A 21,433-nucleotide genomic window follows, 5' to 3' on the forward strand; every position below is an offset into this window, starting at 1 on the left:
AAAAATTAGCTGGGTATGGTGGCATGAGACTGTAGTCCTAGCTAGTAGGGAGGCTGAGGTGAGAGAATTATCTGAACCCAGGAGTTCAACCATACAGTGAGCTGTGATCGTGCCAGCCTGGGAGACAGAGTGGGACTCTGTCTCAAAAAAAAAAAAGAAAGAAAAAGAAAAATTTCCATAGTAAAACATTACACAAAAAATAAACTTATGATCTATTATATCAAATACTAAGCTATTAGATCGTAAAAGGAGTATAAATAAAGCTAGTATAGAACATCTTGTTTTAAAAGTTACCTAGTTTGTATTTACCCAATAACCTCTTCAATTTTTACTTTTAAAAGTTTTATAAAGAGAAAGGCAGAAGGGTCAACTAAAAGTTACTTTCCTCTTTGAAACAACCTTCAAACTTATTTTATCATGAAAGTATTAGAAGGCAAGAAACGCAAAATCTGATGGAAATATGAGATAAACACCAAGAAAAAGAAGACAGGATTGACATACACAGTGACAGTTATATATAATTGAGTATGTTTTCCCGAATTTTGAAGATACAATTATGATAGAGAAAACTATTTTTACCCTAATCTGAAATTTAGGTCCAAAGGATTTTAAAACTTGATGTACATACAGCTGGGAACCAAATTTTACATAAATATGTATGGTTTTTTTTTTTTAATCAAAACCTAAAAATAGAAAGTACAAATTCAGTTCAACTGTTAGTAAATGTAAATGTCTAAATTAAAGAGAAGGCAAGAAAATTTGTGAAATGATTTAGGAGTAATACCAGAAGATTTCCAGCCAACTTTTAAAAAGCCTATGAATTTCAAGAGAGATCAGCCAGGAGCTTATGCACGTAAGATGTTATAGTTAGAAAAGGACCACAAAATAAAACAGCAGCTCTACTGCGAAAGAAGCTTCTTTGTTAGCTTGGGCAAATCTTTGTATTTCTATCAAATTCAATATGTAAAAGCAAACTAAGGAAATATATGTTCTATAGTCTCATCTAACAATTCCAATGAAGGTTAAAATTTTAGATGAAATTATAAATACAAAACAAATGGTCAATAGTGGATGAAAGAAGTGTGACTAGGAAAACAACGTATTAACTGTTTTTCTTCTCTTAAAGACAAGACCCCAAATAGCAAATATCCAAGTAACTGTATCAGAGACTCCAATATCCAAGAAAAGGATTGAGACATTTATTATACAATATCATTGACCAGATGAGGCTCAAGAGAATTAAGGTCACAGTATTTCCCTTAAATAAATTCAAAAGATTCACTTGAATATTAGCTACCAAAACAATGTATAGATAAAACACATTTAAAATTTTCATTTACTAAGAGTAACTGTAATCTAAAGCATGAAATGAATATTTGTATTTGAAGACTACTGCCAGAAACTCTGTCTATAAAAGCATAATTAATCACAACCGCACATAAAAATAGTATGGCAGTATAAGGAATACAAAATGGACATAAGAGTTTGATAGGGTCGGGCACGATGGCTTAAGACTGTAATCCCAGCGCTTCGGGAGGCCGAAGGGGGAGGATCATGAGGTAAGGAGTTCGAGACCAGCCTGGCCAGCATGGTGAAACCCTGTCTCTATGATAAATACAAAAAATTAGCTAAGTGTGGTGCTGGGGGCCTATAGTCGCAGCTACTTGGGAGGCTGAGGCAGGAGAATTGCTTGAACCTAGGAGGTAGAGGTTGCAGCGAGACGAGATCACGCTACTTCACTCCAGCGTGGCGCCTGGTGACAGAGTAAGACTCTGTGTCAAAAAAAAAAAAAAAAGAGTTAGATGGAACAGCAAGTTCACAAGTGAGTTCTTTTTTGCCTACTGTTACTATGATATTATGGTTCTTAAAATAGTTTAAATCCTAATTTCATATTTAAAATTCTAAATATGCATTTTATTTTAATCATTGAAAAGGAGAAAATTCTTTTAAATAAGCAAAGTAGGTCATCTAAATAAAGAACCCAATGGCATAACACAAAATCAGAGAACTTTAGGGTAGCAAAGAGTCTCAGAAGTCTTGGCCTCAGCCTCCCAAGTAGCTAAGACCACAAGTACACACCATCACACCCAGCTAATTTAAATTTTGTACAGATGAGGTCTCCCCAGGTTGCCCAGGCTGGTCTCAAACTCCTGCGTTCAAGCTATCCTTCTGCCTCGGCCTCCCTAAGCACTGGGATCAAAGATGTAAGCCACTGTGCACAGCCCTTACAGGCTTTAGATAAGAGTGGTGTACAGGCCCACCCTACTAGGTCATGTTGGGGGTGAGACTGGAACACAGAACAGGTGTCCCTAACTCCACTCATCTTTCCTCTATCCCAGTGTTGCCCAAACCTCAATCATTTGCATACGGCCGTCAACATTTTTCTCAGTGTCACGTGCCTATACCACTATCTAATAGTTTTCTCAATTCACTTTTTAAAAAAACCAATATGCACTCATCTCATCCCATTCCTGCTCCCCCTTTTATAATTGTGGTAAAACATACATAACAAAATTTACCATTTTAACCATTTTTAAGTATACGATTCAGTTGCAGTATACTACTCACAATGTTGTGCAACCAGCACCACTATCCACTTCCAGAACTTTTTCATCACCCCAAACAGTCTGTATCCATTAAACAATAACTCTCCATTTTGTCCTCCCAGCAGCCCCTGCTAACCTCTATTTTGCTTTCTGTCCACAAATTTGACTATTCTAGGAACACTTTAAGTGAAATTATAGAATAAATGTCCTTTCATGTCAAGTTTATGTCCCTGTGCATAATGGTCACAAGGTTCATCCATGTTGTAGTATGTATCAGAATCTCAACTCACTTTTGTAGAAACATTTTATTAACCCTCAACTATCAAGGCTTATGAAACCTTCCATTTCATGTGGGTACAACAATAAAGAAAAAAAAAATAAGACCTATGAAACCACTAATTTGATATATTAGATCATGCATTTTCCTAATCAGCATTAAATTTCTATGATTTAAATGTTCACCTGAATATAAAGTCATCTACCAAATCACCAGTAGTATGTCAGCACCTTAGAAAAACACAGAACTATTCAAAAAGACATTACTATAGATCAAAGGCAAGTAGAATATCACTAAAGTGTGAAAACAGAAATTAGTGACTCTTCTTAAACCTTTTCTAAGTTTCTTTTTTTACAGAAAAAATAATTTCTTGGCTTATTGTTATTATTGTCAAAGATTTTTTTTAACACACAAAATGTTATTTAAATACAAAACAACCCTGTGTCCTAGAGTCTGACAATTTAGATACACTGAAATTTGCATACAAAAGAGCACCAGGGGAGAAACTCCTGAGTTAGATGTTGTGATTTCTGAACAGTTTAAAAACAACTGTATCTGGGCCAGGCACGGTAGCTCACGCCTGTAATCCTAGCACTTTGGGAATCCAAGGAAGGTGGATCCTCTGAGGTCAGGAGTTAGAGACCAGCCTGGCCAACAGGGCAAGAAACCCCATCTCTACTAAAAATACAAAAAAGTTAGCTGGGTGTGGTGGCACATGCCTGTAATCCCAACTACTCGGGAGGCTGAGGCAGGAAAATGGCTTGAACCCAGGAGGCAGAGGTTGCAGTGAACCAAGATCACACCACTGCACCCCAGCATGGGCAACAAAGCGAGACTCCCTCTCAAAAAAAATACAAATAAAAACAACTGTAACCATCATAGCTTCTAATACAAAAAAAAACCGGAAAACACTTCCCGAATTCCAAAGGCCCAGACACACATACACCCATACCTCTCTTCTAAAACATTTTTGTGTTTGCAAATCTGTTCTTAAATCTATTACTTTTGTAATCAGTCCTTCTCAATGCTAAATTTTATTCAAATTTAAAGGAAGATAAAAGAATTAGAAATTATTATAAATCAGTAACAGCAGCAGGTAACATTTACTGAGAAATATCCCTTTACCAGGCTTTAGAGAGACTGTCACATTTACTATATAACAAGGTCCTCTATATTTTTTTGTCCCCCACCCCCACCACTGCCCCATTTGATAGCTGAAGAAACAGTTTTGGAGTTCAAGAGACTTGACTAACATCACACCACTAGTGAAGCTAGAGAAAAATTAACCCAGGCAATCAGGTATAGTTTTAAATATATTATTTTTATTAAATATGCAAAATCAAATAAAGTATTTGTCATGCTTACATAACATTTTCTTTTATAAAACATAATTACATTATTAAATATTCAATTCATGTATTACACCAGAAAGAGCACTAACTAGAATTGAATTTTATGACCTTGGCTCTGGGGCTGGCTCTGCCACTAACTAGCTTGATGACCACAGGCAAGTTACTTACCCTGTTTAGGCTTCTGCACTCTCATTGGTAAAGTAATGTAACTGGACAGGATAATCCTAAAGACCTTTTCACCCCTAAATACTTGGAATTTTTTCTGAGTCTTGGTTAATTTAAGACTATGTAAATTACTAGTCTCCCAGGGGTTCTACTACTACAGTTTAGAGGCAGGGGAAGGGTAGTAAAGTTCCAGGGAGAAATACAGGTTGCTATGATAAATCCCTCACTTCTCTCTCTTTTTTGTTGTTTTTAAGCTTCTGTTCTACGTTACATAACTGTAAAGCTGTCAGATCAAATTGTGTCAAGTACTTTATGCTCTGTCCATGAGATAAACCAAAAGGCCCAACTAGGTTCTACATGAATGAGAAAGCTTAATGTAGCCTTAAATGAACCCATCAAAAAACTGACACAGAATGGACAGCGAAGTGTAAAAAGTGTCGGAACTAATTTACAAATTAAGCAAATGGTATGCTCATTAATCCTGGGTAGGCTGTATAAAAACATAATACCAAGACCTCTTATATAAGAAATCTAAGATCATCAGCATCTGCTATATTATATCTACCTTTTAATCATTCCTTTTTCCCAAAAAATTACGTATTTGAAAGAATGAATGCCCCTAAGAAGAAAAGCATGAGAAGAGTTAGAAAACAAAATATTACTGTGATTTTTTTTAATCTATTTATTGTTGATTACTGGATGTCAACTATATTCTGAAAAGAGGGGAACATAATCTACGTGTTCAGCTCATAAGTTATTTCATGATTCCTATGGGTTACTGCTATTCTTTGGGGGCTTTGCTAGGAGAGGCAGATCCAAAAACAAGTATGCACACTTTAGAGCTGAAAAAATTATCAGGGAAAAAAATAATTACCTCAGCCAATCCAAGTCAGGATCCTACCCCTCACAATTGTCTCTCCAACCAAGAATAGGTTAGGTATCCAGGCAACATAATCAGCCTTACTTCTGAACCTTATGATGATTCCTCTCTTGAGTCCACCCTTTTCTGTTTTCTAACATCATTTCCCTCCCTAATCAACCTTGGCCCTGTACTACATCAGCTCAACTAATCCCTTCACCTTACTTACCCTTTCTTCTATCGTTCCTGTGCTACACAAGGTCCTAAATCCTAGATTCCTCTAACCACTCACCTTTTTCTACTATGGGAGCAGAGTTTTTGAATATGACAAAAATAACTGCTACAACTATCAAAATCTCCAATGAGCCTCAACACTGTTCAGCAATCCTCTTCTGTTTTCTGAGAAAGTAAAAACATTTAATTAGGTATGGATTAGGACTGCCTATAAATTAGGTAATGGAGCAGGAAGTTGAATGGGATTCATACCTGTTGGCTCTTATTTCAAGTAGCAAGCTATTCTGAACACTTCATGTGTATTCCCTGATGTAGTTTTTAATCAAAAACGCATTAAGTAGGTGCTTAATTCTCTTCACTTTACCAAAAAGGAAACAAAGACACAAAGTGGCTGAGTAACTTGTTCAAGGGCACACTACTAGTAAGCAGCAGAGCTAGTATTTGGACCTGGCAGTCCAACTCCAATGTCTATTTTTTTCCATCACATTGGTATGTCTGAAAGCATAGCATCTCAGGCTGCCCCAAGATGGCTAAAGATTGTTTAATATAGGTCAGAGAAAGTCTTCCAAGTGTGCTTTCCAACTCAAGGTTTAATTCTCTCTTCATGTACAGGAAAATGCTCCTAGATAAGAAATCATTTAAGCATGAAGGTACTGTATATTTGGTATTGTTTAGGCCTTCAAAAGCAAAATCCAGTTATATGGCAAAGGATTTTGAGAGTGTGTGAAAGGTGGTATAAAATACTCATTAAAAGAGTGTGTTCTTGAGCCAAACTAACAGGATTACTAGCTGTGTAGCCACGGGCAAATTACCTGAACATACAGAATACATAGAGGAAAATTCCTTCTGGCTAAGAAAGGAATAAACTGCTGCAACTAGTAACTGAATATCAATCAAAACATTTGCATATAAAAAGAAAAAAATCGGAGCCAAATTATAACCAGTATGACTTATACAATCTAATACCTTAATACAGACAAATAATGCAATGGTTTTTTTTAAAAGCTAAGATAGAAATAAACAAAGGGCATGAACAGAAAATTCATAAAACAGGAAAAACAAACATCAAAAACGCTCAACTTCTCTTTTTTTGAAAAAAAGAAGTGCCTACTTGCATTAGTTTTTTGCTTTGTTTTTGTTTGAGACAGGATCTCGCTCTGTCACCCAGGCTGGAGTGCAGTGGCATGATCATAGCTCACTATAGCCACAAACTTCTGGGTTCAACAAGCCTCCTGAATGGCTAGGACTACAGGCATGTGCCACCACACCCAGCTAAATTTTTTAAACATACTAATATGTTTGTACAGCAAGTCTAGAAGGATACATTAGACTGTTAACAGAACTTGCTTCTAGTAAGGTGAAGGAAGAAGAGAGAGGGCCCCGAGAGAGGAAACACAAGAGGAAGAAAGTCACTCCTCTTAGGGCCGCCTTCCTACAGTAGCTCAATTTGTAATATAGTCTCTCTTGGATACGTGTCATAGGCAAAATTTGGGTTACATGCCTCTATCCTAATTCTGAAGGAGACAGAATATGAATTTGTAGTGTTCATATTGTTTCGTGAATAATATAAAATAATTCATATTATTTCAAAGATGCTCAATAGTTGGAACACAAAATACATACTGAATTACCACATCCAGGAATGGATGACAAATCATTATCTTATTATCTATATCCTATGAGCAGGATATAGAGAATGTTACTTACATTCCTCAAAACATTTGCAAAAGTCTAAAGATAAATTAACAGATGATATTTGAGACAGAAAGAAATAGAAACCGGCTTGTAATTGAAGCTTCCACATGACCCTACTACATACATACACACATACATACCCTAGCACAGTAAAGAAAATAATATATTTGCCTGTGGAATGTGTCAGCAACTCTGGTACCTTACAACCTAGACTACTAAACATTGTTTATAATCAGCAGTGTGTAAAGCTCAGAAAAGATAAAATAAGAACTACTCAAATTAATAAATCATAAACTTGTGTCCATTTCAACACTGACGATATAAAATTTCTTATATTATACCTGGCTTCTCTACCACGAATCTGACTATACAGGGGCTTTATTAAAGTTAACAAGGGTTGGACATAGTAAACCTCAAGGATACAACCAATTTTTAAAAATAGGAGTCTAAATTATATGTTCATAGTTGTGGATATTTTTAATATAAAATATCACAAAGATTTGTCTCATTTAGAACAATGAAGACTGATATTTTCATTTTAAAGGAAACATGTCTAACAACAAAAGCAAAAACAAAACAAAACAAAATTTGGCATTTTGGCATAACATTTGAGAAATATTCTGCTGAGTCATAATCCCCACCACTACTCGACCAAACTCCCTAGTATTTTCACTAGACAACTAAGAAACATAACCATGGCTACCGCTATGTAGCACAGTATCTCAGCAATTTGGAAAAACTGCAGCCCCTGAACCACAGGCTCTCCCTTTTGCACCTCTCCAACTCTGCACTTGGAGCAACGGCCTCATTAACCTGCTCATGCTATTCTCTAGCAAACTCAGGTGGGCTTATTTACCCAGATTCAGTACAATTCTTACCTCTCATTGGCAGCAGGCCCATGGGAAGATGGGACAAGAGAGAGTAGTCTTATCTAACTTCAAAACGTATTTACTAAATAAATGAATGACTGAATAAAAGTTTGTATACATACACCACACACTGGTGCTAGGAGGAAGAGCTGCCACAGATGAACAAAGACATGCTGCTAGATAAAAAGTAACAGATGGCCTTTGAACAGGCATATATGGGGAAGGCCCTCAAAAAGAATATGCTGAATGGATGACTTAAAGTGCACCTAGAATGGCGAGTAGCTGAATTCACCAGGAAAGTTAAAGTACATAAAGACAAATGGTGGTGGAAGTACTAAGAGAACAAATTAAGGACAGAACGTAGCAGGCCAAGAATCCCAAATTAAAGGGTGTAGACTTCATTTGGTATACAAGCAGCAGGCCATTAAGGGACCTTGGGTAGGGGAGAGAAATTGAAGGCTATGTTTTAAGACAAATTATTTGACAGCTACATATAGGTTGGATTGGTAGGAAGAATTGAAGGGAGACAAGCTGAGGGACTGTTAAGGTAAGCACCTTGTGCCTAAATCTTTCAATGTACTTATCATATAACTATACATAATACATAATAATGAGGTTCATTTCTCTTCATCTGTCTCTCCGAGCAGGCTCAGAACTCCAGAGATAATGAATCTACTTTTTCAGCACATGTAAAAAGTGAGGATGGGCCAAATGATCATTGATAGCCCTTCTAATTAATAACATACAGGTCTACAATTCATTACTTTCCTTCCAAGCATTTACAGCTTACCTAGAGATGGAAGCTAGGAAGAAAGGTCATAATTTACGAAAGGATAGTAACCTTCAAAATATCATTTACAATTTGTTTTTAAACTCAGAATGTATTTTCTGATGATAACAAGAGAACCACCATTTACTGATTGCTTATCTTGCACCTTGCATCGTGTTGAAACACTCTACATATCTCATTCCTCAACATGATCCTATGAATCAGGTATTCCTATACACAATTTCTGAATGAGGAGCCTCAGATGTGGACAGATTAAGGAAGCTGCCCAAGTTCACATACCTAGGAAGTGGCCGAGTCCAGCTCTGAGCCTAGGCAATGACCAAGTTTTAAGACAAAACGCCAACATAATCCATGATGTGTCTAAGTGTAATACAATCATAGAATATAACAACTAGGTTATTCAGTCACTCCTTAGGAGTTATATCTTTTTAAATCTTGCAATACAGTTTCTTCAGACTTTCTGTATCTAATCACCATGACCCATCTTCTTCAGAATTTTTAAATGGTTACTACACAATTCAAATGAAACCAAGTGTTTCAAAGTTAAAAAAAAAAAAATAGAAAACATATAAACTGACAAAGTAAAATACCTACTCAACATATCTTTTATTTTTAATTTTTGTGGGTACAGGGCAGGTTTATATATTTATGGGGTACATGAGGTATTTTGACCCAGGAGACAATGTATAATCACATCAGGGTAAATAATCACATACAGATCAGGCGCAGTGGCTCACACCTGTAATCCCAGCACTTTGGGAGGCCAAGATGGGTGATCACCTGAGGTTAGGCGGTCAAGACTAGCTTGGCTTACATGGTGAAACCCCGTCTCTAATAAAAATGCAAAAAATTAGCCAGGTATGGTGGCACACACCTGAAGTCTTAGCTACTCAGGAGGATGAGGCAGGAGAACTGCTTGATCCAGGGAGGTGGAGGTTGCAGTGAGCCAAGATTGTACCACTGCACTCCAACCTGGGTGACAGAGCGAGACGCCATCTCAAAAATAATAATCACATCCATCACCTCAAGCATTTATCCTTTGTGTTACCAACAATCCAATCACACTTTGTTATTTTAAAATACAGAATAAATTGTTGACAGTCAAAACCCTGTTGAGCTATCAAGTGCTAGATCTTCTTCAATCTATGTTTTTGTACCCATTGACCAGATCCACCTTCCCCCATCACCTACTACCCTCTCCAGCCTTTGGTGACCATCACTCCACTCTCTATCTCCATGAGTTTAATTGTTTTAATTTTTTTACCTCCCATAAATGAGAACATGCAAAGCTTGTCTTTCTGTGCCTGGATTATTTCACTTAACAATGATCTCAAGTTCCATCCATGTTGTTGCAAATGATAAGATCTCATTCCTTTTTATGTCTGAATAGTACTCCATTATGTATATGTACCACATTTTCTTTATCCATTCATTTGCTGACTGACACTCAGGTTGCTTTCAAATCTTAGCTATCATGAACAATGCTGCAATAAACATGGGAGTGCAGAAATCTCTTCAATATACTGATTTCTTTCTTTCTTTTGGGTATATACCAAGCAGTGGTATATACCTGCTGGTATATATGGTAGCTCTATTTTTAGATTTTAAGGAACCTATAAACTGTTCTCCATAGTGGTATACTAATTTACATTCCCACCAACAGTGTAAAAGGGTTCCATCTTCTCCACATCCACACCAGCATTCGTTATTGCCTGTCTTTTGGATGAAAGCCATTTTAACTGGGGTGAGATGATATCTCACGTAGTTTGTTTTTGTTGGGTTTTGGTTTTGTTTTTGAGACAGGGTCTGCTCTGCTGTCCAGGCTGGAGTGCAGTGGTGCAATCCCAGCTCACGGCAGCCTCAACCTCCTGGGCTCAAGAGATCCTCCCACCTCAGCCTCCCCAGTAGCTGGGACCACGGACATGCACAACCACATTCAGCTAATTTTTTGGCATTTTTTTTGTTGAGGTGGGGTTTCACCACGTTGCCCAGGCTGATCTCGAATTCCTGAGCTCTAGCAATCTGCCCATCTCAGCCACCCAAAGCACTGAGATTACAGGCATAAACCACCATGCCTGGCCTCAATGTAGTTTTGATTTCCATTCTGCTGATGATCAATGATGTTGAGTACCCTTTCATACACCTGTTTGCCACTTGTATATCTTCTTTTAGGAAACATCTGCTCAGATCTTTGACCCACTTTTTAATCAGATTATTACATGTTTTCAACTACTAAGTTGTTTGAGCACCTTATATATTCTGGCTATTAATGCCCTATCAGAGAGACAGTTTGCAGATACGTTCTCCCATTCTGTGGGTTGTCTCTTCACTTTGTTGTTTCCTTTGTTGTGCAGAAGCTTTAACTGGACGTGATCCCACTTATCCACTTCTGCTTTGGTTGCCTGTCCTGTGGGGTATTGCTCAAGCAATCTTTGCCCACTCCCATGCCCTGGAGAGTTTGTTTCATAGTTTGAGGTCTTAGATTTCAATTTTTAATCCATTTTTATTTGGTTTTTGTATATGGCAAGAGACATGGGTCTAGTTTCATTCTTCTGCATATGGATATCCAGTATTCCCAGCACCATTTATTGAAGAGACTGTCATTTCCCCAATGTATGTTCTTGTCATTTTTGTCAAAAATGAGCTCACTGCAGATGTATGGATTTATTTCTGGGTTCTTTATTCTGTTCCATTGGTCTATGTGTCTGCTTTTATGCTGGTACCATGCTGTTTTGATTACTACAGCTCTGTGGTATAATTTGAAGTCAGATAATGTGATTTCTCCAGTTGTGCTCTTTTTACTCAGGATAGCTTTGGCTATTCTGGATCTTTTGTGGTTCCATAAATATTTTAGGATTTTTTTTTCTATTTCTGTGAATAATGTCATTGGTATTTTGATAGGAATTGTATGGAATCTGTGGACTGTTTTTGGCAATATGGACATTTTAACAATATTGATTTTTCCAATATATTGACATGGAACATCTTTCCATTTTTTGTGTCCTCTTCAATTTCTTGCATCAATGTTTCATAGTTTTCATTGCAGAGATCTTTTACTTCCTTGGTTAATTTATTCCTAGGTATTTTATTTTATTTGTCTAAATATTTCTTTAATGAGTTACTCCGAAATAGAGTTGGGGAAAAATGAAATTCACTAAATTGCACCATAGTTTTTAAATTATCCATTGCTGAAGAACACAGACAAATAAGAAGACCGTGAGATTTAGATGATACTAGATTAAATATGAACCATAACCAAGGTTTTTTTAAAGTTAAGGTGAAATAACTTTTCCATCGAGGGATGGAAAAGTATCCTTGCATTTTTCATAGATCAGACACCATCTGCGGTGTTTTATTCCCTTCCAAGGGAAGAGCAATTGAGCTCAGAAGTTCAAGACCAGCCTGGGAAACATGGAGAAACCCCATCTCCACAAAAAAAAAAAAAAATTAGCCAGCCATCGTGGCAAACACCTACAGTCCCAGCTACACAGGAGGCTGAGGGAAAATAGCTTGAGCCAGGGAGGCAGAGGTTGCAGGGAGGTAGAGATTGCAATGAGTCTAGACTAGACTGCATCACTACATTCCAGCCTGGGCAACAGGACCAGATCTTGTCTCAAAAAAGCTACCCTTAAAGTAGTTGAAGAATTAATATGCAGATGAAAAGTTTAGAAGTTTAGACTTATTCTGCATATCTGTAAAGGGTAAAAGAACTGAGTCTTTCCAACAATAAATTCTAGCCAAAATGAATTAATTACAGTGCATGAAAACATGAACAGTCAACAAACTACTCAAAGATACTGGTTACAGACAGTATGTTTCCAACTAGAGACAGGAAAAACGCTCTCTGCCCATCCTAAGTACCCTCACAGGCACAAGAACTTCCCTTGGGTCTATTCAAGCCAGTATGTCATTCTTTCCAGCCACGGATGCTACTCAGATACAGAAAAGTTAGTATACTCCAAATGAAATTTATTCAGAATCACTTCTATTTCTTCTTTCATGGTTTGAAATTAATTTCAAGTATTTTTAAATACATATTATATTCTAAAGCCAAATATCAAGATGTCTAAAATTTGGGTACTTTGTGGAATACTACACAGTCAAAAAAAGAACAAAATCATGTCCTTTGCAGCAACATGGATGCATGAAGATGGAGGCTATTATCCTAAAGGAATTAACAAAGGAACAGAAACCAAATATCACACGTTCTTACTTATAAATGGAAGCTAAATGCTGAGTAAACATGGACACAAAGAGGGGAGCTACAGACACCAACAGACAGCAGGGCTTACTTGAAGGGAGAGGATGGGAGAGGGTAAAGGTCAAAAAGCCACCTATCAAATAGTATGCACGCTACCTCAGTGACTAAATCATTTGTACACCAAATACCAGCAACACACAATGAACACATGTAACAAATCTGCACATGTACCCTCTAAACCTAAAATAAAAGTTAAAAAAGAAAAAAGTAAAATAAAATTTAGGTACTTTTTTGCTAAATTTAGCTATAGTTTCCACTGATGAGTATAAATAATTAACAGAGAACAGCACCATATCTAAAATTAGAAAATAGGCTCTTAGTTTGGGATCCACAAAAGCTAAAAAGGGGCCAACATGAATTATTTTCAATTACAAAAAAAAAAAAAAACAAGGCCAGGAGTGGTGGCCACGCCTGTAATCCCAACATTTTGGGAGGCTAAGACTTGTGGATCACTTGAGGTCAGGAGTTCGAGATCAGCCTGGCCAACATGGCAAAACCTAAAAATACAAAAATTAGCCAGGCATGGTGGCACATTTGTAGTCCCAGCTACTCAGTAGGCTGAGGCAGGAGACCTCTTGAACTGGTGAGGTGAAGGGCGCAGTGAGCCAAGGTGGCGCCACCGCACTCCAGCCTGGACAACAGAGTGAGACTCTATCTCAAAAAAATACATGTCCCCTATATTAATACACAAACTGACAAAAAATGAAGGTTTTCCTAATTTTTAACATTTCTATCAACTCAACTCGCGGTTATCTCATATAGATCAAAAGCTCTGATTGATGAATGATAGATATATCAGGATTTTTTAAATAAGGAAGTAAATTACTGCTTTGCAATGTACCTAAGCTGAGCATGGTAGCTCATGCCTGTAATCCCAGCACTTTAGGAGGCTGAGGTGGAAGGATTGCTTGAGGCCAGCAGATCAATACCAGCCTGGGCAACAAAGCAAGACCCCATCTCTATTAGAAAAGAAAGAAATGTGCCTCAACAAAGTGTACATGGTCATGGGGTGGGTGAAGAGAGATAATAAAAGGGAGAAAAGATAAGGTGAGGATCACTGAACTAGATACTGGTTCAGACAATAATATTAGTAGCTCACTATTAATACATTATCACATTTAGGTAATTCTGTCAACAACATTTTGAGATAAATTCTGTAATAACCACTCTTTTACAGATGAGGAAATTGAGGCCAGGAGAGATTTAATATCTTAATAAAAGGCAGCTAGAAACAGCAAAGTCAGAATTCAAACCTATGCCTATGGGCTTAAAATGTAGAACTGCACTGAGTAGTAACTACTGTTGACTGAAGGATCAAAGTAAATTAATCAGGTGTATCAGGTGCCAATCCAAACTTGAAAGCACTGGTATAGCTTTTAGACTATAAAATTCCTTATTAGTATGATTTAGTACTTTATCTTTCATTGTATAACAAAAAGTCAAACTCACTTTTTCTCCACTTCTATGGATTCCTAAATTGGCTTCTGCCCTTATCACTATATTAATACTACTCCTCATAAGATCTCCAATAACACTCCAAGTCCCAAATTCAACTGATTATTTTCATGCTTACTCCTCTTGGCCTTATGACAGACTACACCAAACTGACTACCTTCTGTCACTTAAAAATTTGTCTTTCCTTGACACTCAGGACAATACTCTCTCTCAATTCTTCTTAGATTCTTTCAGCAACTGACCCATCTCCTCTGTACAATCCATGAATGCAGGGATCCTCCACGTGCAATGTAGCACTTGAAAAAAAAAAACCAATCTAATAAACAGATTTGCTCCCAATTCCTATTTTCAAAAATGTGATTTAGACTTTAAGGAACATTTTAAACATTTTAATTCACAATATTTCACCTAACTATAAGCCTTGGCTATTCTACTTGCTCTTAGAAATCTTATCCTGTCTTTTCCCATTTTGGCCAAAAACAAATAAAAAATAAATAAGAGAAATCTTATCCTGTCTAGTGGCTCCATTTATCAAATATATACATATACACTGGCTGCTCCCAAATCTGTATTATCTGCCTAGATAGCTCTCCAGAAAGTCGGATTCATATTTAACAGTTTACTCAACACCTCTACCTAGATTCTCCCTCAGGAAACCCAAATCTAAATAAAGTACATCCGAAGTTGACTGGGCGTGGTAGCTCCCAGCACTTTGGGAGGCCGAGGTGGCTGTATCACTTGAGGTCAGGAGTTCGAGACCAGCCTGACCAACAAGTTGAAACGCTGTTTCTACTAAAAACACAAAAATTAGCCAGGCATGGTGGTGGGTACCTGTAATCCCAGCTACTCAGGAGGCCGAGGCAGGAGAATCACTTGAACCTAGGAGGCAGAGGTTGCAGCAACCCAAGATCGCACCACTGCACTCCAGCCTGGGTGACAGAGCAAGACTCCATCTCCAANAAAAAAAAAAAAAAAAAAAAAACAGTTAACTTCTCTCTTTCTACAACCCTCTCTTCCTCCTCTCTTCACACTGTTATCAAAGCAACCACCTACCCAGCTGTGTGCTAAAACCTGCTGAAGTCATCCTCCACTCAGTCATTCCTTTCCCTAATACCACAAACTCTTCATTGTCATCATTAACAAAATTGGGTGGTATTATCAATATGCACATATCACATGTCAAGCAATGAGCTTTATATACTACTGGTCATTTCAATAAAGTTGCAAGGTATGTCTCACACTCATTTTACTGCTAAAGAAGCCAAGCCTAAGTAACTGTCCTCCATTTACACAACCATGGCAGCAGAGCCCTGGTACCCTGACTTAAATCCAGTATGTGTGACACCAAAGCACATCTCTTTCCACCTCAAATAGTGCCTCTCTACTTCAGCAGATGTGTCTCAATCCTAGCTCCTCCTCTGTCACCTCCACTGCCACAGCTTTGCTTCAAGGCCTTGCTAAGATTATCATAAGGGCTCGTATCTTTTCTCCACTCCAATCTAGCTTTTAAACTGCTATTGGAATGATCTTCCTAAAGAGAGAGAACCCCAGTCTGTTCATTTCTTCTTTCGAAAACCCATTAATGGTTCCCCATCAGCATGGAGCAAAACTCACACACATCCACTCACAATCAGGCCCCCAACCCACCATGGGACCTGGGCCAGATCAACTGACTTCACTGTTTTCAAAACAGGACCAGTTATAACTCTATGCTTTAGAATTTGCTGGGACTGTCTCTCATCATAGCCCACATCCCGAAAACCTTCTGACAAGTTCTCACTCACCCATTGTTCAATACCAAGTTCAACTGTCACCACCTCCGTAAACCCCTTCCAGAGTCATTCAGACAGAATTAATGGAGCCCTCCTCTGCATGCCCTATATCACTTTGTTCAGTTCACTCACAGAATTACCTGCTTAATGATTGTCTTAACCTTTAAGACTGAATTTCTAGATTACTTTGCACATTCATGTTTTTGTATCCAGCCTAAAAATACATATTACAAGGACTACTGGAATGAATTTTCCAAATTAAAGTAATTCTATACCTTAAAAGTTACAAATAAAGTGTGGCAATATGGCACTTTTTAAAAAATGTAATTGCTAAATTTGTTTCCAACTTGTATTTTTAGAAAATATTTGTACAGTTAGACTCTAAAGAATTGTTAACATTTAATCCACAATACTTCACTAAACTATAGACTCCGTGACAGTAAGGCCTGTTTGTGCCCTACAACACACAACAGACATTCAATGTTTGTTGAATAAATGAAAGCTCTTTGTTTAGCCTAAAACTAGCATCTTATTTGAACAGCTAGTAACTAAAATGATATCCTTTAAAAATAATAATAATAATAAAGAAAAAAAGCCAGGTGCAGTGGCTTACGCCTATAATCCTAGCACTTTGGGAGGCTGAGGTGGGTGGATCACCTGAGGTCAGGAGTTCAAGACCAGCCTAGCCATCATGGTGAAACCTCATCTTTTAAGAAAAAAAAAAAGAAAGAAAGAAAAATAAAGGTGGGGTAGGGGGGATCTACGTAAGTCACAAACTTTCTAGCCCAAAAAAAATAGGTTAGCATAGTTGAGTAGTCCCCTGTACACAGCACGTAAACCTTAAGGTATCATATACCAGCTCTAAAACTCCATAAGTCTAATAAGTATTATAGGAAGTCTCTGATAAATTATTAGTTTTTCCCTTATTATCTTTAAATCATCACACCTTTTCCTTAATAAATTCTACCTTGAGTGATTTTATTATCATTGAAATAATTGTGAAATACTCCTACTACCACTGAGGCATAACCAATTTAAAACTTAAATTTTAGGGCTAAATATACAAAAAATAATGGTGTGTAAAGAGAATATCATCTTAAACACAATAATCAAACAATTCCTTTTTTCCATTTAGAATCATAAAATCTTAGGGGAAGGAACGTAAAAGTTTTGTTTAACTTCCTATCCAACCAACAATCCATACAGAACCCTTGAGAGACACTGTTTGAATCTCTATATGAATACTCAACTCTTACATTCTAGTCACCTTTAAAAAGTAAATCTTATTGAATTTCTAGGCAGATGACTGAACATAATATGCTTAAGGCTTAAAACGGAGTATTTAGGTAGGAGCCAATGGAGAAAAATATCAGGTGTTTCTTTTCTATTTCTCAACCATTGGTAAAACAATGCTCAAAATCTCATGCAACTTCAAAGATCAAAAAGTACACCAAGATCACTTCCAAACTGGAGTCAATTAAATACAATCTTACCGATTCAGTGAACTTCTCTGACTTGTATAATGACAGAATCAATGTAAAACTGTAAGAGCTGTGTTTGACGCAGCGCTGTTATTCACTAGAAAAAAAATAATCTCATTCCCCACAGGCATAGGATAGGTCCAGACAGGTCATCTGCAACCTCTAGCAGGCAATTTTTTTTTTTACTTAATTCCCTAAACCAAGACTCATCTCTTAATATCCAAGGTTCTTCTCACCTCCATAATTCTCCCTATGGAACAAACATATCTTTAATGGGAACCATGATATTTCTGCCACGGATGGTACACGATATGGAATCACTTGTTTGAAGACAGAATTAGTAGGAGTGTCTTCAACAAAACAAAAAGTTTAAAAAGGAGGGTGACATGGAATTTATTCTCAAAAACAATTATTTTGTTTTCTCCAAATCAAAATCCTTTTATATATATTCTATCTTTATTAAATAAATGACACCATTTGTAATGATTTGAATACCATCTCAAAGGTCAGACTAATTTGAAGCCTTTTAGAACCTAAAATCTACAGGCAAAACACAATAATTTATGGTCACTCGTGGAAGGTCAACGTTGCTACTCACATAAGCTATTTCTAAGGACCCCAAATGGATCCTCATCATAAATTTAAGCATTAGAGTCCACTATAATGGCTACAAGTTTTCTGTGAAAGACATCATGTTTTATCTTTCCTTGCGTTTCAAGTATTATGACAAACGGACTTATCTCATTCCTAGCCTCCTTTCCTCCAAAACCAGCAAAACTGAAACACTAAAAATTTTAGTCTGGTCCATATTAGTCACTAAAAATCTTTCTTCCTGTAAACACTTCATAATAGGATAACAAGACGTAGTTTGCAAAGATTATCTGTACATCCTATATAAAAAATAAAAACGCGTGGCACACCAAACCCAGATCCACTTCGGTGAATTATTCCCTTCAGGGCCCAAATGTGTGCATTATGCAACAGCCAGCATTCCCGATTGTAATCCCTGTCTGTGATGCAATGAAAAAATACAAATGGCTCCGGTATAATCTGCTCAGGTCCTAAGTAGTAATTCTCAAGGCGCCAACAAATTAAAACAAGGATTCCCAAATTCTCAGGAACTTTGAAAATGACAAATTGTGTCACAGTTCTGTGAGAATCACAATGAAAACTTTCTCTTCTGGTAATTTTTTAGAAATATGTTCCTCCGGTCCCAACCTCCCCCAAAATCCTGACACTCGTTTTAATTTACGTTGGGAATGGCTCTCCCACAGGGGGAAGGTGACCTGCATCAGGTGGTTATCTTCGAATCCACGGAATACGATACCCACGCCGGTTCCCATACACTGAAAAGCCAGTGAGATGCTTCAACCTTTCTCCCCAAGGACAGTCATGGGAGTCAGTGTAATCCAGACCCCCGAGCCATAAACCACGCAGGGCTCAAGGCTTCACCTCCTGAGGCCCAGGTCTCTTGAAAAACGGCATAATGGAGAGCTGAGAGCAGAATTAGGACAAAACTGCAACGACCTGCATTCTAGAGCAGAGAGAATCATACGATATCTATTCCAAAAGTAGTTACAGGTAAAGGAAGACGGTCAGAGCATCTCTGGAGGCCACCTGCTCGGGTGAGCCGAGTCTAAACGGTGAAGTTCCACACCTCCCCGGGTCCGGGTCTCCCCAAGCCAAAGCAATCGGCGCGCACGCCAAGGATCCAGGTGGAGAGAGGGCGAGGGGAGGGGGCGGCAAGCCGCAGCTTGGAACCGGCCTGCGGCGGAGGCGAGCGGAAAAGACCCAAGACCGGCATTCCCAAACACAAAATGGTGGCGCCGAGGCGGAGGCAGGCGCACCTGGGGGCGCCACACGCCCCGGCGGGCCCTCGCAGATCGCCGCCAGCTGGACGCGCGCCCTGGGCCCTAGCGGCCCGCACTGGTCTGCGCCAGGCCCAGCCCGCATGGGCCGCCCACAGCCGGCGGACCGCGTCGCAGCTCGGTGTCCGCGGGGCCAGTGCCGGCGGGGACGCAGGGCCCGGCGCGGCCGCCTCGGCCTCACCCCGCGGTCCGCGCCCGGGATGGGGAGCGCACTCACCTCAGACGCGCCCCGGGTGCCGCTGGAAGAGCCCGGGAAAGGAGGCGGAGCCGCGCGAATGAATGGAGCCGGCGGCTGCTCGCTAGCCACCTCCGGCCAGCCCCGGGCCGCACCGCTCGCAGCTGCCAAGGCGGGTGCGGCCACCTCCCGCTCTCCCCGAACGCCCGGCTCCTCGTCGCGGGTCGGCCGCGGCCCACCGTGCCCTCCGCCGACGTGACGCACTAGCGCCGCAGCGCCTCCAGCCTTCGCTTCCGCGCAGCGCCCGCGCCCACCGCGAATCCCCCCGCCCGCCTGTGCTGCGCGGCCCCTCCTCGGCGCCGGGGACGCCGCCCTGCCTCCCTCCAGCCTCGGCTGTCAGACGCCGGCCCTGCAGGTGCGGGCTACGCCAGCCCTGGGGCGCCACACGGCCCCTCGCCTCGCCACCCGCGCCCCCTCTCTCTCCGCCCCGGCCGCCGTCACCCGGCAGCGCCCAGCTTAGGGCGATGGTCTGGTATTAAAGAGTGACCTTGGCTTAGATATAAAAATAGATGCGGTTAAGCCGCGGGGGCTACGACGCTGAATTTGTGTGTTCCTTTAATGCCGACCTTCGCAGGATCCCGTTCGCACAGCCTGGCGGAGTTCTCCAGCCTGGGGCAGGCACTCCTGAAATTTACCCATGGTGGGCGCGGCCATCCTGGCCTCCGGACAGGGGTGCAGAGGGCGCGGGCGAGGACCACGGGCCTCAGCCCTGCCACCTCCATCCTAAACCTACTGCCACTTAGGAGCATGCCAGGAAGACTCGTGGGCTTCTTTCACAGTCTGGAGAAGCCCTAGAGCCCGGACTTTCATCTTGAGAAGTCAGGGAGAGACCAAATTCCTGCGTTGACCTTTTCTCTTTCACTGTCTAACCGGTACCGACTAACTCTGACCTAGAAAGACAACAGGGTTCCATCGGGCTTTCCTCTCCTCCCTTTCCAAGCTCAATTCAACCGTCTTGTGGCCTCTGGCGCCTTTGCTAATAGCACACTCCTACCGTAAAAATTAGCCCTCCAGTATTTAAAACATGATAAATTGTCTTTAAAGTATGCATATTGTAGCCTAAATATACTTAATAAATGTATTGAAAAACAATATTGTATGTAAATATTGTCAAGAATTTCTTTTACTCATCCCAGAATCATAGCATTATTTTCAGCTCATCCAGATAAGTTTGAAATTGCTTCTTTTATTCCTGGGAAATATTTAACAATCACAATACCAACTTTCACGAGTTTACTAATGATTAGCAAGATTAAAAAATATTTCAAAGAATACTTGTTGATATAGATATATTTGACCGTGATTTTTTTTTTACATTTCTGCCATATAAGAATCTATTGTGGCCGGGCGCGTGGCTCACGCCTGTAATCCCAGCACTTTGGGAGGCCGAGGCGGGTGGATCACGAGGTCAAGAGATCGAGACCATCCTGGTCAACATGGTGAAACCCCGTCTCTACTGAAAATACAAAAATTCAGCTGGGCATGGTGGCGCGTGCCTGTAATCCCAGCTACTCAGGAGGCTGAGGCAGGAGAATTGCCTGAACCCAGGAGGCGGAGGTTGCGGTGAGCCGAGA

At 39.6% G+C, this 21,433-nt stretch overlaps 2 protein-coding genes across 6 annotated transcripts in view; one reads left to right on the forward strand and one right to left on the reverse strand.

Annotated features, from left to right (window-relative positions):
* The window catches only part of FAM169A (family with sequence similarity 169 member A), a 78,694-nt gene extending 57,757 nt beyond the window's left edge, over positions 1-20,937 (reverse strand). Inside the window, exon 1 of one of the 5 annotated variants that reach the window (XM_017527647.2) lies at positions 20,426-20,937. In XM_017527647.2, the coding sequence (XP_017383136.1) occupies positions 20,426-20,608 (183 nt within the window). In that variant the 5' untranslated portion in view covers positions 20,609-20,937. Of the gene's footprint in view, positions 1-4,343; positions 4,569-19,841; positions 19,928-20,425 lie in introns of those variants that run through there. The other 4 variants (XM_037738170.1, XM_037738172.1, XM_017527649.2 and 1 more) reach the window with 4 other exon arrangements.
* On the forward strand, positions 19,016-20,951 carry LOC108303632 (collagen alpha-2(I) chain-like). Its single transcript, XM_017527561.2, has 2 exons — positions 19,016-19,113; positions 19,344-20,951. The coding sequence occupies exons 1-2, from the start codon at positions 19,016-19,018 to the stop codon at positions 20,056-20,058; spliced, it is 813 nt and encodes a 270-aa protein (XP_017383050.1). The 3' UTR covers positions 20,059-20,951.
* The last annotated feature ends 482 nt before the right edge of the window (positions 20,952-21,433 follow it).

The sequence above is a fragment of the Cebus imitator genome, unplaced genomic scaffold (assembly GCF_001604975.1).
Source record: "Cebus imitator isolate Cc_AM_T3 unplaced genomic scaffold, Cebus_imitator-1.0 Scaffold50, whole genome shotgun sequence".
Classification (NCBI taxonomy): domain Eukaryota; kingdom Metazoa; phylum Chordata; class Mammalia; order Primates; family Cebidae; genus Cebus; species Cebus imitator.